This window comes from Mobula hypostoma, chromosome 9 (genome assembly GCF_963921235.1).
Source record: "Mobula hypostoma chromosome 9, sMobHyp1.1, whole genome shotgun sequence".
NCBI lineage: Eukaryota > Metazoa > Chordata > Chondrichthyes > Myliobatiformes > Myliobatidae > Mobula > Mobula hypostoma.
This window is the reverse complement of record NC_086105.1, coordinates 37,581,378-37,600,413: the sequence shown is the minus strand read 5'-3', so window position 1 is coordinate 37,600,413 and position 19,036 is coordinate 37,581,378. Positions and strand designations below refer to the sequence as shown.

General features: G+C 39.5%; 1 protein-coding gene across 2 annotated transcripts in view; it reads left to right on the top strand.

The window, feature by feature from the left end:
- Window positions 1–19,036, top strand: part of nup50 (nucleoporin 50) — a 74,424-nt gene that overhangs the window by 11,999 nt on the left and 43,389 nt on the right. The window contains exon 3 of one of the 2 annotated variants that reach the window (XM_063058096.1): window positions 3,326–3,409. The exons of the other annotated variant lie outside the window; for it this stretch is intronic. Coding sequence (XP_062914166.1) covers window positions 3,326–3,409 — 84 coding nt within the window. The remainder of the gene's footprint in view (window positions 1–3,325; window positions 3,410–19,036) is intronic. 2 annotated transcript variants of the gene reach the window in all.

The window sequence follows — 19,036 nt, the reverse complement described above, 5'->3', positions numbered from 1 at the left end:
TTCCTCTTCTCACCCTGTCTCTTGCAAAAACGCCATCCCCTTCTCGCAATTCCTCCGTCTCCGCCGCATCTGCTCTCAGGATGAGGCTTTTCATTCTAGGACGAGGGAGATGTCTTCATTTTTTAAAGAAAGGGGCTTCCCTTCCTCCACTATCAACTCTGCTCTTAAACGCATCTCCTCCATTTCACGTACATCTGCTCTCACTCCATCCTCCCACCACCCCACTAGGAATAGGGTTCCCCTGGTCCTCACCTACCACCCCACCAGCCTCCGGGTCCAACATATTATTCTCCGTAACTTCCGCCACCTCCAACGGGATCCCACCACTAAGCACATCTTTCCCTCCCCCCCTCTCTCTGCATTCCGCGGGGATCGCTCCCTACACAACTCCCTTGTCCATTCGTCCCCCCCATCCCTCCCCACTGATCTCCCTCCTGGCACTTATCCGTGTAAGCGGAACAAGTGCTACACATGCCCTTACACTTCCTCCCTTACCACCATTCAGGGCCCCAAACAGTCCTTCCAGGTGAGGCATCACTTCACCTGTGAGTCGACTGGGGTGATATACTGCGTCCGGTGCTCCTGATGTGGCCTTTTATATATTGGTGAGACCCGACGCAGACTGGGAGACCGCTTTGCTGAACATCTACGCTCTGTCCGCCAGAGAAAGCAGGATCTCCCAGTGGCCACACATTTTAATTCCACATCCCATTCCCATTCTGACATGTCTATCCACGGCCTCCTCTACTGTAAAGATGAAGCCACACTCAGGTTGGAGGAACAACACCTTATATTCCGTCTGGGTAGCCTCCAACCTGATGGCATGAACATTGACTTCTCTAACTTCCGCTAGGCCCCACCTCCCCCTCGTACCCCAGCTGTTACTCATTTTTATGCACACATTCTTTCTCTCACTCTCCTTTTTCTCCCTCTGTCCCTCTGAATATACCTCTTGCCCATCCTCTGGGTCACCCCCCCCATCTTTCTCCCTAGGCCTCCTGTCCCATGATCCTCTCGTATCCCCTTTTGCCTATCACCTGTCCAGCTCTCGGCTCTATCCCTCCCCCTCCTGTCTTCTCCTATCATTTTGCATCTCCCCCTCCCCCTCCAGCTTTCAAATCCCTTACTCACTCTTCCTTCAGTTAGTCCTGACGAAGGGTCTCGGCCTGAAACGTCGACTGCGCCTCTTCCTATAGATGCTGCTTGGCCTGCTGCGTTCACCAGCAACTTTGATGTATGTTGCTTGAATTTCCAGCATCTGCAGAATTCCTGTTGTTTGAATATTAAAGCTATATTTATATTCAATTAACTGATATTTCTGAAACATTAAGACACACTGTTCAGTGGAGCTGGTTGAGAGCTGAATTTGCAGTATCTCGAACCTACATTTTATATTACTTTAAATAAATTTTAAAAATCCAGAAATACCATATTTTACACAGCAATCGAAGTCCTAATCTGCCTTCTAGTTGCATTCTTAAAAAGGAATTATTACTGGATTTGTCAAGGATCATCATCATCATCAGGTGCCATGCCCAGTTTGAACTTTGACTGCCATGGCCCACACACTCCTGTTGCGGGTCAAGTGGATCAGTTCATTGGTATTCATTTCCAGTTCTCTGGCTGCTGTCTCCATCATCATTTGTCTTTGTCTTCCTCTTGCTTTCTTCCCTTCAATCTTTCCCATAATTACTGTGCATTCCAACTCCTCTTTCCTAATCACATGTCCAATGAAGTTATGTTGCCTCTTCATGATCTCATACATTATTTCTCCTTTTGTGTTTGCTCTGTTCATGACATCCTCATTAGATATTGGTTTTGTCCATGATATTCTTTGCACCCTCCTCAAAAACCACATCTCTGCTGTTTCAATTCGTTTCCTCATGTTGCTAGATATTGTCCAACATTCTGAGCCATATAACATAACTGGATAAACGTAACATTTTAGTACTCTGAGGCCGGTTGTCATGCCTAGTTTAGTATTGGTCAGTATACTCTTCATTCTCATAAAGGTGTCTTTTGTCACCCCTATTCTTCTTTAAATGTCCATGTCGCACCTGCCATCTGATCTCACCCAGCTTCCTAAGTAGCAAAAGTTCTGTGCTTGTTTTATGTCTTCCCTGTTTATTCTCAGCCTGCAGTTAGGATACTCCTCGTCAAGGATGCCTTTTGCTTTATAGAATAGTTGACTCTTTTCCTGTTTTGTGCTCTTAATGAAGTATGACGTATACAGAACTTTGCTGGCAGAGGTCTGACTAAAACACGAGGAATTCTGCAGATGCTGGAAATTCAAGCAACACACATCAAAGTTGCTGGTGAATGCAGTAGGCCAGGCAGCATCTCTAGGAAGAGGTACAGTCGATGTTTCGGGCTGAAACCCTTCGTCAGGACTCAATTGGTTTGATTAAATTGGCGTGTAGTTGTTACCTCCTTTTAAATGCCATTGTTACATTTTGGTACCTCCAATTTGTCAGGACTACTCCAGGAATCTAGGGCATGTGGGAAGATAATTAATACATCCATTATTTCTGCAAACCCACTTTAGAACTCTGTGATGCAGTCTCCACTTAATCAACGAATGTTTGCATACCTTTAGGGTAAACCAGAATTCCTTAATCAGTAAAATACTTTTGCAGCAGTTTGTGTTAATGAAGCAGGCAGTTTTCACACAGGAAGTTCCCAAATTAGCAATGTACTTGCTTGAAAATCTTCAGTACATTCTTTTGAGGAAGAAGTACTGCCCAGAATACTGTTCACCTTATTATACTCACCTGGATTATGTTCTCAATTTTGTAGTTTTTGTCAGCTGTCAAAATGTTAGATCTAGCAAACCAATGACTGCAAAACTTGAACAGTGGGAAAGGTTTTTACAGTAACTACATTATGCATCTTGGTACTGAACTGATGGATGAAATGGAATGTAATTTGGATTTATCTAATACGAAACATGATAAACAGATCCCTTTGGTATAATTTACAATAATCTAAAGTCAGCCAGGAGTTCATTTATAGCCTATCTTTGATCATCAATGTTAACTGTTCATGAATATAATAGGTAAATAAGGTATAAAACTATCCTCTAAGTGAGATTATACCATACTGAACACCCAGTTTTTGGAGGAGGTGGAGTTTTGGGGTGAAAAAAGACAGAAAACTTCTTTTGGATAAGCACAAGTCTCGTGTTCATCTGAATTCCTGGCTCCAGTACGAAAATGTAATGAGTCACGTTGATATTTTCTTGCAGCTTCAGTATTAAACTTTTCAAAGGGAAAACAGGATATTGAATTGTTTCTATTGTTTTACCATAGAGTACTTTGCTTTTTAGGCAGGAACCTTCTCAGTTGCAAGTGAAGATGTGCTGAAAAACAGAGCTATTAAAAAAGCAAAACGCAGGAACATCCTCGCTGAGGCAAGTCATATAACTGAATTTTTATTTCCTTATTGGGGTGTTGAGTGGGGCTTTGCCTACGGTCACTTATTAAATGTCATTGCAACACTGGCACCTAGGACTTGCTCACAGAATTCAAACTGAAATTTGAGGAAATCTCATTGTTCACAAATCAGGCAAACAGCCATCAACTGAAAATTAATCTGATTTTATTAGCCTGTATGGGTAACCCAGCTGAAGATATTTGGAATTTTATGTATATCCTGTGGTTGAAGTGTTAGTGATCAGAATGATAAACCTAGCAGCGTGACAATTTTCATTTTAATAATTCATGATTTTATCACAATATAAAGAAATAATTTAGTGCCTTAAATATAAAAAAAAAGGACTTGTGTGTGTAACTTTCAAAGGCTGATGCAAATTAGTTTTTGAAATAATGGTTTTCAGCAGTATATCTTTTCATTCCACTTACCATCTCTCCTACCTCCATGTAACTTAACTTGCATCTTTGACATAAATGATGCCTGATTTATCTAGCTTTAATTAATCAATGAATTTATGCTACTGCTACTTTCTAGCATTTTGTTTTAAGTCTGATCCCAGAAACTAAGAATCTGCTGTTTGATAGAAACTTTTGATCATGGTTACAGAAGTTGACTGTTTGGAAAACTCTGCATTTTCAGGAAAAGATGCTGTTAGATATCCAACATTTCAATTTTGATTAAAGCTTAAGTGTTAATTATTTTATACTGCTTAACTTAGAAGTTATTTTCATAAATCTTTTAATTCCAAATCTACATGTAATCATTATGTAGTAATCTTTGTTTTCTTCTATTTATCGTTTTTTAAAGCCATTTTGAATTTACTTCGAGAATTATTTACTTTGACGTAAATTTTCTAACCAGATGCACTTGATTTACTAAAGCATGAAAAACTTGTGGTGTATTATTAGGTGATTAGCATTGGATTTGTTGTAAAGATCATATTGGAGTAAGTTGGTAATTGTATTTCCATTGCTATTTATTATGGTGTCCATGTGAGATAACCAAACTTCATTTTGGAGTGTTTTTCATCTGGACACAAATGGCCACAGAAACATTTGACAGGTCTGCTGAGGTATCTTTTGTCTTGAATTTAATGTGCTGGCTATGCTCTTAATTATTGAAAGAATAATCTTAAACTCCTAAATAAAGGATCAAAATTTTTTATGATTCTTGAACACTTATAGTGATAGTACTACTTCCAGGAGAATTACAGCTTTATAATTATAAGCACATTGTCTGTGTTTGAAGGAGATTAGCTATTGGCCAGTATCAAATTGGAAAGTTGCTTGTCTAGAAAATTAAAACACAACACAAGACAACAAAGTTTTCTTTCGACAGCTCCAACTTACCACACGTAGTCTGGTCTTATTGGAGTGGCCAAGCTTCTGCATTTTGAACAAGGTAAAAATCAAAGGAGGGGTTCTTCATAATTTTCAAAATGTGGAGGAACCTTCACGAACCCTGATGATCCTGTGATTTCATTCTCTGGGGCCGACGTGCAAGTAGTCTTCAGGATGGTGAACCCATGAAAAGTATCTGGCCCAGATGGGGTACCTGGCCAAGTCCCTGTGCTGCTCAACTTGCTGGAGTGTTCACTGAGATCTTTAACCTCTTGCTTCAGCAAAAGTTCCATTCAAAAGGTTCAAAGGAACATCGAAACAAGGCTGATGCATTTTGGAAACAAGTTCTGTGGACTGATGAAGTTAAAATAGGACTTTTTGGCCACAATGAGCAAAGGTATGTTTGGAGAAAAAAGGGTGCAGAATTTCATGAAAAGAACCCCTCTCCAACTGTTACGTACAGGGGTAGATCGATCATGCTTTGGGCTTGTGTTGCGGCCAGTGGTATGGGGAACATTTACTGGTAGAGGGAAGAATGAATTCAATTAAGTACCAGAAAATTCTGGACGCAAACAGGACACTGTCTGTAAAAAAAGCCAAAGATGAAAAGAGGATGGCTTCTACAATAGGAATAATGATCCTAAACACCTCAAAATCCACAATGGACTACCTCAAGAGGCACAAGCTGAAGGTTTTGCCATGGCCCTTGCAGTCCCTTGACCTAAACATCATAACATAGGTTTCCTCTTAATTTCAATGTTAACTCCTGGCCTATCAAGTGTATATCTGCTGCTGTTACCTTAAAAATATTCAAAGACTATACATTCATTGCTCATTAAGGAAGAGGATTCCAGAGAATCTCAAAGTTCAAGACGGTTCTGCCCCACTGCTTTCTTAAACCCTGTACTACTTGTGGTACCACATTTTGGTGCTCTCACAAGAGGAAATGGTCTCTCCATGTCCACCCTGATGAGATCTTTCAATGATCTCTTATCAATCATTTAAAATCTGGTAGATACAAACCTAGCCTGTCCATGTTTACCTCATAGGACAGCCTAAATATTGAAGGTATTAGCCTAGTACAGTAGTTCAGAAACATTTTTGGATTACCACCCCTTTGGTTCTCAGACCACATCCCCAGCACCCCCTCTCTTTCTGGGCATGACTTAAAACAAGAATTTTGATTTACTCGCCATAGTGAAAGAAAATAGGAACTGCAAATTCAAAGCAGTGACAAATAATTGCAAAAATTATTCAAATCTATTTAAAGCTACAAATGAAATTATTTAATTATATAACTATATAACCATTACAGCACGGAAACAGGCCATCTCGGCCCTTCTAGTCCGTGCCGAACTCTTATATATAGTAAAAACAATTTCTATCAACAATTGTAGAGCATACATTAGTAGTCCGACTATTCAGTACTTCATTTTTTTTTCCCCCTTTCAGTGAGATGGATGGGCTTGATGTCTGAATGTCATTCAGAAGGAGTCTCATATCCTCAAGTTCAGTAATTTGCATTCTTTTGTTGCTTTGAAAGAAGTTGGGCGTCTGCACTGAAATCGTGCTTGACTAAGTATGACGTTGGAAAGGCAATAAACAACATCTTGACCTTTTCCCACAGTCCTTGATAGTTTTCAGAGATTTACTTCTACAACTGATAGTCTTGAAATGATGTTTTGAACCTTAGTTTCAGCTCAGTCATTTTGTAGCAAGATCAGTTCTTCCTCCATCCTTCTTGTTAATTGCTCATTACAAGTGTTTTAGAATGGATTTATTACCCAATCTGGAATTTGGATTGAGAGAAGATTCTGAAATCTCTTTGATAGGTCTTTATGCAGCTCACCAATGTGGACGCAGTATACTTGAAGATCATCATCTGGTATTCTTTCTTTCTCTTCCAATTCCGAGAAATTGGGAAAGATTGTGACAGGCAATGTTGCACTTAAAATAGGGTTAACTTGGACATATTTGTGGAGATGATGGATTTAACTTTGATAAGATTCACATCATTCCCTTGCAATTGAAAATCAATGTCGTTAAACTTCGAATAATTCTGACAAATAAGCAAGGTCATCCCTAATATTCTTGAGTTGATTACTGAAACGAAGCATTCGAGTCTTCAACAGATTTTATCACAGTTTCAAAAAGTGCAAAAAACATCTCAGGCAGTTTCCATTTGAGAACCATTGAACTTCTATGTGCAACAGCAAGCATTTAAATTGTTCAACATTCACAATATAAAGCTCTTGAAATAGTCAAGAGTTGAGAGCATGGGACTTGATTTAATTAAGCTGTGATAACAGTATTTAATTTGTGCAGCCATTGGCTTAGAATCTTGCAACAGGAGTCTGAATTGTAGTGAATGGTAAATATGTTAGGTACAGCTTTTACAATTAAATAATAACCCCATGGTGACGTCCAGAAATTGATGATGCCTTATCTGTTGCACAAGCACGAATGTTAATGAGTAGTTTCTCTTTGAAGAACTGCTCAACAGCCTGAAACACTAACTCTCCTTGGTATCTGTTTCTAGCCCCCTTGTAAATAACAACTCTTAAACCATGTTTTCATCTTTTATAAAGCGAACATATCCAAGAAGCAAAGATTTGTTGCCTGGCAAAGTTGACTCATCCAACTGCAGAGCAAATTCTGTTGTCCTGAGTATGTTGCACAGTGTATCTTCCACATTCTTAGAAATTTCATCTATTTGTCTTTTGAACAGTGTAGTTGCTGAGCAGAATTGTTTTAACTATTTGGTCTTGTGCTTTGCAAAACTACTCAGAACCTCCAGTACTACTGCCATAATCAGTCCAATTGTATAGGGTTTTTCAGGCTTCGTAATGAGCTTTGAAATGTTGTATGAAGCACGCAAGCATCACAGCCTCTCGCTCCAGGGCCCACAACTGTTCAACCCTCTCTGCAATGGACTATCCCTCTCCGATGAGTCCTTTAATGACTTTTTAAAAAAAAACCTTTAGTATTAGAGGACGGTCCCTTTCCTATGTTTACTCTTGCTGTATCTCTCCCTCCTGTCCCTTCACAGTCCATAACCTCACCAACTTCCCTGGTTAGGAAGTCCTGCCAGGCCTGCTTCTACTGCTGCACAAGCTTTGACCAATGGATTCTTCGCTCACTATGTGATGCCTCTGATGTTATTATGTTGTTGGCATGACTCGATTTACCTTGGTATTGATTGGAGGTGATGCATGTGTGTTTAATCAGTTCAAATTAATTCATTTCTTAAAACAAGCTTGTAATTCCTCTGGGTGAAAAGGTTGCCCTCAGGTACCTATTAAAACTCTCCTCAACTTAAACCTATGCTGTCTAGTTCTTGGTTTCCTAACCCTGGGGAAAAATATTTTGTGCGTTAACTCTATGCTCCTCCCCTCATGAGTTTATACACCTCTTTATGATCAACCCTTATTTTCCTTTGCTCCAATGAATAAAATCTTGGCCTACCCAACCTCTCTTCACAACTCAGTCCCTTAAGTCTGGTAATGTCCTCTCCACTCATTTTAGGGTAATGGCAGTTTGTCCAACACTGAACGCGATATTCTACATGTGGCCTCACTGTTTTGTAGCGTAGAATTATAAACTATGCAGTGAACTGGTAGATTTAAAGGAAAAATGGGAAACTAGATCTTAGTTCAAAGGAAGTGTGATCAATCAAACCTTGTTCAGTTTCAAGGGACCACAGGAAATGGAATCAGTTAAGTTTCAAGGGAATGCAGGCAGTAGAACTTTGAATTTTAAGTGAATAGGGAAGCGTGGTCCTCGGGAAAGTTGGAGCATGGGGGCTGGATCCTCAGCCAATGGATTGGGAGTGTGGAAAACATTTTCTCTTAAACTTAATGCCAAACTATTGGCATTTCCAAATAGGTAGTGGATTATCAGTTTTACTGCACTGGATTTTCATTTGTCAGAAATTGAAATAATTGTTAAAATATTTGATTTATTTGAATATATTAAAACTTTAAAAATGAAATAAAAACACAATATTTAAAAATATCAGAAGCCTGGTTATGCTCTTGAAGCCCCAGTAAACTGTGGTCTGATATTGGTCTAAATAGCTGTTTCTCCACTGTTATGCCAAAACATCAAGGAATACTGATGATGTCGAAGTGGCCATCCGAATTTACCACTGAATCCTGAAATTTCAGGTTTCTTGGCGCATGTTCAGGACTTTTTGGTGTGAATAAACGTGAAGAGAAACTGCACGCCTTACCAGCATGATGCTGCTCATTTTCTCTGCCTGTAAATCAAATGACAAGAAGTAATGTCAGAAGGTTCTGAATGCATTGATTTAAACTAAATTGAATGTTATTTGGTTAGATGATGTATTGGTCATTAAAAGCTTTCACTGGATAGTATTTGTGTTAGCAGTATGACATTGATTGCTCAATGCAGTAAACATTTTAATTGTTTTGATGGTGGTAGATAAGTTTGGTCCAAGGCATGCCTTCTGCAGAACTTGGGTTTAATTTTCATAACTTCAAAACATTATGTTCTATTTTGATGATGAAGAAATTGTGCCTCACTGGAAAGGAATTTTTCTTGCAGTAAAAGTATAATTTAATTCTGAAATAGTTGTTTCAGAATTTTTCCTTATGCAGGATATTGAAATGAACCTTCTCATCTATGAGGCTTGAAATATTTTAAGAAGTTTGCAGGATCTCCTTTTTAATTTATGAATTTGTCCTTCGAGTGTTGCATCTTGTGTTTTGGTTTAAACTTGTATGTAGGCATATTGTTCAGTTCTAGACAATACCAGTCTGCTGAAAAATGAATAGTCGAGATGCTGAAATCTGTACATCATATCTGATATCTTTTGAGCTATCTTAAGTTTGATTTTGCAGGGAATGGGTTGCTTGCTGCCGTGTAATTTTTTTTAGGTCATAGATATGGCAATCTGACCCAGATTGTTCTCTGGTATTTGCACTAAATTCTGTCATGCATCAACTTTGACCCAATATTTCATTAATGTCCGTTTCATTTTTGTAGACATGTTTTTAATTTCCACATTGAGAGATAACAGGCTGTTCCACTTCCTCCACTTTAATCTGCATTTTTTCCCATTATGTGTATGTACTTTACAGTTTACAGATGTTATGAGGTAGTATTAAAGCTGCACCCATTTAAAAATTGCATAATGTAACTGGCAACTTTCTAGGTTGTAGCAGTGCTTAATAGTTCCAGTGCATGTTAAATCTTGCATAAACTACCTACACTTTATTCTTCATGTTCCAAGTGTTTAAGACTGTACATTCTGCTTTGGGTGTTGGTAGTGATCAGTAATGCAGATTTCACTTACTGTACTAGGTTGTAAATTTAAATTTCATATGTATTTACTATGTATTTGACATCAATATTATCTTCAAGTCAGCATGCAGCAGTACTGTACAGCATGAGCCCAATGGCAGTTTTATTTATAATCTTTTTTATTGGACATTGGCATCTCTGGCAACTTGTCGTTAGGAAAGTGTTGATGAGCCACTTGCTTGAACCACTCCAGTCCTGGTGAAAGTACAGGTAGTCCCCAGCTTGCATAAGGGTTCCATTCCTGTGAGAACTGTTCTAAAGCCAATGTCTCAGTTAGAAACATCTGTTTTCCATAATCTACCCTTATCCTATCTCTGTACATATCCTTACTGTAATTTATTTAATTGATCTCTAGCAATATGCATAATTAATCTAATGGAATTTATACTTTGTCTAACCATTAATGAATACCATGAAACATTTACTAGCTTTAAAAAGCTCTAAAAATGAGTGAAAGAAGTGTGAAAGTGGAAAAAGAAATTTTCCTAAGCGTGGTCACTCAACCTGAGGCATGTCTAGAGCCATAGAAAAGTACAGGACAGAAACAGAACTTTTGGCCCATCCAGTCTGATACAAACCATTTAAACTGCCTAGTCCTATCGACCTGCATCCTAACCATAGTCCCCCATGCCCCTGCCATCCGTGTACCTATCCAAACTTTTCTTAATCATTGAAACCAAGTTTCTCTCAACACCCTAGCACCAATTTCCATTTCCTAACATCTTGTAATGTTGTAAAATATTCCTACCGTATTTCACAGGTGTATTAACAAACTGTGACACCAAACAAGAAGGTAAAATGAATGGGTGACTGAACTGAAGTGTATGGTGTAGGAGAATGCACCCAGAGAGAGAATTTTAACTGTCAAAAGTATTCATCTCAAAAATGGCTACCTTTTGGTGGTCACCAGAAGTAGGATTGTTTTTATCTTTCTGATAAGAACTGATTTTTCACTGTTTAGTGAAAATATTGGAGTTGAATGTCATCACTGACTAGTTTTTGGTTGATGTCGTTGTCTACCTTTTTGTCCAAAATCTCCACTCAATGTATTTCTTGATCGTTCCCTAAATGTTCTTGATAACATTTAATAACTTGTTTTAAGTAGCTTATTTTCGTCCTTAAAAGAGGCTTTGTTTACTTTAAGAAATATTCTGTCAAAAGATAGAAAGCACTCTCCTTGATAGGAATTGGAATCTTCAAGGTGAGTGTGATAGTTGGATTTTTCTGTGAGCTAAGCACCAATTGATAATTGTCCTGCTTCAAATATCAGCTAGTTGGCATTATATTGAAACGTAGTGCAAAATTAAACACGTAGCTTGTTTCAAATCTGTTTTGCAAACTCATTAAATATTTTTCTTATTAACTTTGACTTCTTATTTTTCAACATCACCCTTCAAATAAACTTAGACAAAAGTATATTAGGAAGGAAGATTATGATTATTTGAATGAAGCTGATGCATCTCAAGAATCCACATGTAGCATCTTTGTTCTGAAGCACAGTTCGGATTAATCTAATAATGTGAAAATTTTACAGTATGGCTTGGGCTTTTAACAAAATGGGACCTGCAAGCAAAAGTTAAGTTTTTACAAAATGCAAATATAGTCATGTTGATATAATGTTAATTTTGAAAATTTCTTTGCACTTTTTTGAAGCAGGAAGTCACATTATAAAAACAATTGCCATCCACAGATATTTAAATTGTTGTAGATTTAAAATTTAAAGTGTTAGTAATTATTTTGAAGCCAGGTTTTCAGTGATATGTTTTGATTGATTAATTAGTTGAGAAGTATTCTTAATATGGAGTTCTAAGTAGAAAAGGTATTTAGAAAGTGAATGAGTATAGCACTGAATAGGTATTTCAGCTCAATGTGTCTGGCTCTGAGGCTCGGAAGAAAAGGTTGCTGTCAGCAGAGAATTGTGATGGGAGACCCAGTATTGAGGGGGGACAGATGGGAGATTCTGTGGCTGCAGAAAAGATGCTTGTGTGATGTTGCCTCCCAAGTGTCAGGGTTAAGGATGTCCGAGCAGCTGCGTAACATCCTCGAGGATGAGGGTAAACAGCCGGAGCTTGTACACGTTGGTACAAATGATACAGGTAGAACAAAAAATCTCTTTCTAGAGAATGAGTATGGGAAATTGGGTAAGAAATTTGAAATACTGGACTGCAAGTTAGTAATCTTTGGATCTCATGCTAGTGAGTCCCGCAATAGAAAGCTAGAGCAGATGAATGTGTTACTGAAAAGCTACATGGGGGAGGAATTCGGGTTTTTCGATCATTGGAATCACTTCTGGGGTAGACACAACCTGTACAAGAGGCACAGGTTGCACTTGAAGGGTGGGGGAGGGGGTGTAATCTTGTTGTGGCGAAATTTACCCAGGGAGGGTTTAAGCCAGATTGGGAGTTACTTGAGAGAGTGAAATCAGTGAGAAGACCGGAATACGTGCAGCGGATTATTTGGAGGAAGAAACTGGAGGTCTATGAACCAGTCCTCATTAGGGAATTGGTGGTGGAAAGGGTACCTAACTTTAAATTTCTTAACATTGTATCAGAGTATCTGTCCTGGGATCAGCATGTAAGTGCCATTAAAAAGAAGACATGCCAGTGCCTCTACTAAAAGTTTGTGCAAATTTAGCATGTCATCTAAAACTGACGACTTTCTATACATGCATGGTGGAGTGTATGCTGGTTGCATCACAGTCTGTATGGTAACACCAGTGTTCAAGAACAGATTACAAAAGGTGGGCAGCCCAGTCTATCCCAGGAAATGCCCGCTCCACCGTTGAGAACAACTACAAGACATGCTGCCGTAAGAAAGCAGCATCCATCATCGAGGATCCCTGCCAGCCAGACCATGATCTCTTCTGGCTGATACTATTGATAAGGAGGACAGAGTCCCACCACCCAGTTCAGGAATAGTTATTACCCTTCAGTCATCAGTCTCCTGAGCCAGCGTGGATAACTTCACTCAACTCGACTCTGAACTAATTTCACAATCTATAGACTGAGTTCCAAAGACTACAACTCCTTTTTTCAGTGTTATTTATTATTTTTATTTGCTGTTTGTAGTCTTCTGCACAGTGGCTGTTTGTCAGTCTTTATGTAGATTTTCTTTGATTCCATTGTGTTTCTATGTTCCACTGTAAATGCCTGTAAGAGAATGAATCTCAAGGTTACTTGTACCTATTTTGATGATAACTGCACTTTGAACTTTTGAACCAAAGAAGCTAAGTTTCATTATCAGGATAATTATGTTTACAGTAAAAAAGCAGGTAGGACTACTTTAAATTACATATTTCAGTGCATGTAGCTTAATAGATCAGGCAGAAAACTGGTGGTGTGGATTACCTCCAGGGACTGGAGAATTGTAACTATAACAGAATCACAGATGAGAAGAGGGCAAGACTTGTCAGCTTGATGTTCCAGGATACTGAAGCTTTGGATGTGACTAGAGAAACAGATAAGAATATAGGGGGTGTTGCCTTTTTGAAATGGGAGGACGTTGCAGTAGTGTTAAGAGGATATTTTAATAAGGCCATTTGGCTAGATCTTAGATTAAGAAGGCGTGGTCACTTTGGTAGGGCTATATTATAGCCCTTACCGCCCCCAACCCCGGCCAGCCACCAGCAGGAACTTGAGTAGATGTGTGAAGAAGTTTTATGTAATTGTGTAGATTCCTGTGATCCCAATTCTATTAATTTTGAAATAACTTCGGAAAAAGATAGAGCAGGTCCACAGGTTAAAGTCCTGAACTGGAACAGGCCAACTTTAAGGACGTTAGGCAAAATCTAGCTGGGGTCAACTGAATAACTGTTTAAAGGTAAAGCAGCAGTTGGTAAGTGGGAGGCTTTGAAAAGGTTTTTAGTAAGAGTCCAGCGACAACTTTGATCCTGTTGGGTGAAAGATAGAAACAGCAAGTTTGGGGACCCCTCAGTGATATTAAGGCTCTGATTAAGTAAAGGAGGAAGTATACATTGTTTAGGCAATTGGGTATAAATGAATCCTCAGGCTTGAGAAATCAGTAGGGCAAAAAGAGGCTATGAGATGAATTTGGCAGGTAGGGTTAGAGATAATCCCAAGCGATTCTTCAGTTATTAACAGTAAAAGGATGACTGAATCCTCTTTTTGAAAACAACCAGGTTTGCCTATGAAACCGGAGAAGATGGCTGAGACTTTTTAATGTCTTTTTCTCCTGTGTTTACTATCATTGATGCCATAGAAATGAGCGTAATAAGCAGGTGTTGAATCATATGCATATTATGTAGAAGGTGGTATACAGCCTTGAAACACAGCAAATTGGGTAAACTCCCGGGGCCCGAACAGATACGCTACTGAATATTATGGGAAGCCTGGGAAGAAATTAGAGACGCCCTTGTAGGGATAGTGGCTTCATTGTTAGCCACTAGAAGACTGGAGAGTGGTTAATCTTTTCTTCAAGAAGAGTAGCAAGGATAGGCATTGAATTACTGTCCAATGAGCCTAACTTCATGTAGGGAAGTTACTGGAAGGAGTTCTGAGGGATGAGAACTACGATCACTTGGATAGTCGCGGCTTGATCAGGAATAGTCAGCATGATTTTGTGGAAGGGATGTTAAATCTGGTGAATCATTTGGGTTTTTTTTTAAGTCATGAGAGGGATAGATGAGGAAAGGACAGTGGATGTTGTCTGTATGGACTTCAGCCAGGACTTTGCCTGCATAGTAGGCTTATCTGCAAGTTAAGTTGCATGGGATTCAGAGGGAGCTAACAGGGTGTATTCAGAATTGCCTCAATGATAGGAAGCAGAGGGTGATGGTTAAAGGTGCATTCACTGACCGGTGGCCAGGGGTCAGTGTTGTGATCTCTGTTCATTTTTATATAAATGATTAGGATGTGATGCTAAATTTAGTTGGTCGTCTTGATGGTGAAGTAGGTAACAGTGAATTATAAAGCAATCTTGATCAAGCTGCAGAGGGTGCAAAAGAGATATGCGAGGATGCTGCCTGGACTAGAGGGCTTGAGTATTAGGGAGGTGGGCTGAAGAATGGCAAGTGAATTTCAACTTGGGCAAGTGTATGGTAATGCATTTTGAATATTCAAACCAGGGTAGGACTTGCACAGGGATGACAGGTCACTGGCAAGTGTTGTGGAACAGGGATCTGAAATTGAGGCCATGCAAGTTGATGGTATGTTAAAGGCATTTAGCGTACTGGCCTTTATCTGTCAGTCGAGTTTAGGAGTATGGATATTATTTTACAGTTATCCCCTTATCATTACTGAGACTGCACTTGGGGCATTGAGTAGTTCCTGCTATAGAGAAAACATTGTCAAGCTGAAGAGGGTTCAAAAGAGATTTACAAGGATGCTGCCTGGACTAAAGAGCCTGAGTACTAGGGAAGGGTTGGCCACTCTTAGAGCATAGGAGAGTGAGAAGTGACCTCAGAAGTTTACAAATTCATGAGAGATATAAATAAGGTGGATGGTCATAGTCTTTTCTCTAAGATTATGGAGTCCAAAACTAGCGGGCACAAACACAAGGTAAGAGGGGAGAGATTGTGACCTGCGAGGTACCTGCTTTACAAAGAGGGTAGTGAGTACCTGGAATGAGCTGCCAGAGGAAGTGTTTAAGGTAGGCACAAATGCAACATTTAAGACTCATTTGGATAAGTATATGGAGGGGAGGACCACTTGGGCTGATGGGCCTGTTTCTATGCTTTAAGATTAAATGAATCTAATTTGCTTGCACATTCTTCCATTCCCTGCCTGTTCATGTCTTTCTAAATGCTGAGTAAGCCTTACTATTGTAGCTGCCTGCCACCACCTTCTCTAGCACTGCATTCCAAGTATCTACCACTTTTCATGTAGCTGGCTGGTGGCGTAGTGGCATCAGCGCCGGACTTCAGAGCAATGTCTCCCAAGTTCGAATCCAGCCGGCTCCCTTGCACGCTCTCCATCCGTGCTGGAAACTGAGTACGAAATTGAGTGTCGAGCTAGCAACTGAGCCTTGTAAAAATAAGAAAGCCTGCTAAAAAAAACGCTGTCATGATGGCATCCCGATGACTCCACTCGGAGTTGAGGGCTTTCTTCTTCACCACTCTTCATATACTTCATAGAGTAAAAACAGAACTGTGTGTTATGAGTCACATTGTAATGCAAATCTTTGGTATGATTTTGTTGGTATGATTTTGTAATTGAAGTAATGATGAGCCTCATTAATGCCAACCTGTGTGCTGAAACTTTTGGCATATCTGAATACTGATATATGACTGACTCTGACCAGTTTAGTTTCAAAATTCTTTCTCAGGACATGATTTAAAACCTAGTTGTTCATTCTCATTCAATATTTCCAGGTATGGACTCAGCAGGGATTATTCAACCTGATTGAAATGTTTTCCTATTATTTGTATATTCTCATTTGCCCTGTAGAGTGCAGAATATTGGACCGGATTGTAGATTAGGTAAGCCACAAATCCAAACATTATCTATCTCCTTAGCAGAGGCTAAAAATCTGGGCCATGATGTATCAGTTATCACAATAGCTATAAAATCCATTTGAATTATTACACATCTATTAGATCTTTTCATATACTATTCAATAATAGTTTTGAACTTGGTGTTTATATTCAATTGTGTAATATGGCACTTAATTCGGATTTTAAGTTGAGCGTCAGCTGTTCTGAATGTGTGTGTGATTCCACGACACAATCTTGTATGTAATTAAGCAGATTTCAAAGGGAGATTAATTTTCAAACCCATATTTTCACACAGATATAGTGTTAATGATTTAGTGCCCCTGTTGTAACTCTCAAGGATCTCTTGATAGTTGAAATTTGCTTAAAAATTCGAATTATGAATGGATTTAGAATTAATTTTGAAAGCCAGATGACAGTCGATGTAGAAGGGGAGAAATTTTGTATGAGCAAATACTAACTGGCATTATGAAACTAAATCGTCAAATTATTTAGCAGTTTTGCAAAATTGAATGGATTTTCACCTTTTCCTAGAAAATCAGTGGTGAGAAACAATCTTAATTTTTGTCTTAAATTGCTTAATTCTTCTCTATCTTTGTTTTCAGTTATTTGGCTTCCAGTTATAATAACTAAAAGATGATCTTTATTTATTTGCCAATACAGCGTGAAGTAGGCCCTTCCGGCCCTTTGAGCTATCCCACCCCAGCAATCCCACAACCCTGATTAACCCTAACCTAATCACAGGGTAATTTACAACTGGTAAGCTGTTGGACTGTGGGAGGAAAACAGAGCTCCTGGGGAAAAACATACGCATTCCACAGGGAGGACGTACAGAGACCCCTTGCAGCAGCAGTCCCCAACCACCGGGCCGCAAAGCATGTGCTACCAGGCTGCGAGGAAACGATATGATTTGGCAATATGAGTCAACTGCACCTTTCCTCATTCCCTGTCACGCCCACTGTTGAGCTTGAACGCACGCGAGGTCATTACGCGCGTGTCATCCATGTCAGCGCGGGAAGAAGATCAACTCCTTGAGCTTGCAAATGACAGTGGGCTGAAAAGTATGTTTGACGTAACATCTCTGCCGGCATTCTGGATCAAAGTCAAGGCTAAATATCCTGAGATGGCCACGAAAGCACTGAAAACATTGCTTCCATTTCCAACATATCTGTGCGAAGCAAGGTTTTCTGCAGTGAATGCAACAAAAACTAAATTGCAGAATAGACTGGACATAAGAAACCCCCTTCGAGTATCGCTGTCTCCCTTCACCCCTCGATAGGACCGTCTTGTTGCAGGGAAACAAGCCCAGGGCTCCCACTGATTCAGCCATATTGGTGTGTTGCAATGATTTTATATGTTCATACTAGGAAAATATGTGCTGTGTGTTTAATATCCAAACGTTACTTAAAATGTTATGATGCTGTTGACTTATAAGTGACTTATAATTGACTTATCACTATATTCATGCGAGGAAAATATGCGTTGTGTGTTTAATATTAAATTCTTTAGATAAACCCTTTTAGAAATGAAATTGAGTGTATTAGCCACTCATCACCTATATTCCGGTTGTGATTAACATCCCCCACCCACCCCCCGACCAGAATCGCCAAAAAGGATTTGTAGAAAAAAATCACGTGCATGCATACGCACTGCTGCCTGCGCAAGGCTTCATGGTCATGGTAGTCTTTCTCGGGGTAAACACAACGTATTTGACTGCTACTCTTGTCCATTGGCAACCCCTACCACACTCCCCCCCCCCCCCCCCCGGGTCGGCCAGTCCGCAGTGCAAAAAGGGTTGGGGACCCCTGTCTTACAGAACAGTGCCGGAATTGAACTCCAAATTCTGAAACACCCCGAGCTGTAATAGCATTGCGCCAACTGCTGCACAGTCATAATGTTTATCTCATCATTGGGCCATCAGCCCAATCTTGAATATTTTCCAAATTCTGCTGGGATAATGCCATTATTGCATTATCTTGGGAGTTGCAAATACAACCAAGTATTGCCAGTTCTAGTTAGGGGATGAAACAACTTAAGATGACTGAGTCCAGAATGCTGCCTTGATCAAGAATGAGATGATGAATCTTCAACAACCATAGCCATCATTTTGTGCACTACTTGTTACTCAAGCCTTTGGTTGGTTTTGCAGATTGATACCACAATTAGAAAAATACTGTATTGATTTCAAGAGCAGTGTTCTCTCTGCTGTTCTGAAATTCAGATCTTATTTATTTAAATCAAGACTGAAATAATATCTAGAAATATGTGTCTCTGTCTACATTGAGCATTGATGAGTGGGTTTTTGGTGAGTAATTGTTGCTTGACAGTGTTGTTGGCAAACCTTTCCATCACTTTGTTTATTGGGGTGGGGAGGAATTTTCAATGGTGCAGTAAAATGGATTGGGTTTGTTCCTCTGTTTGTAGACAGGATGAGCTTGGGTGATTTTCCACTTCGTCATGCTGATGCTTTTATCATTGTGGTGGGTCAGAT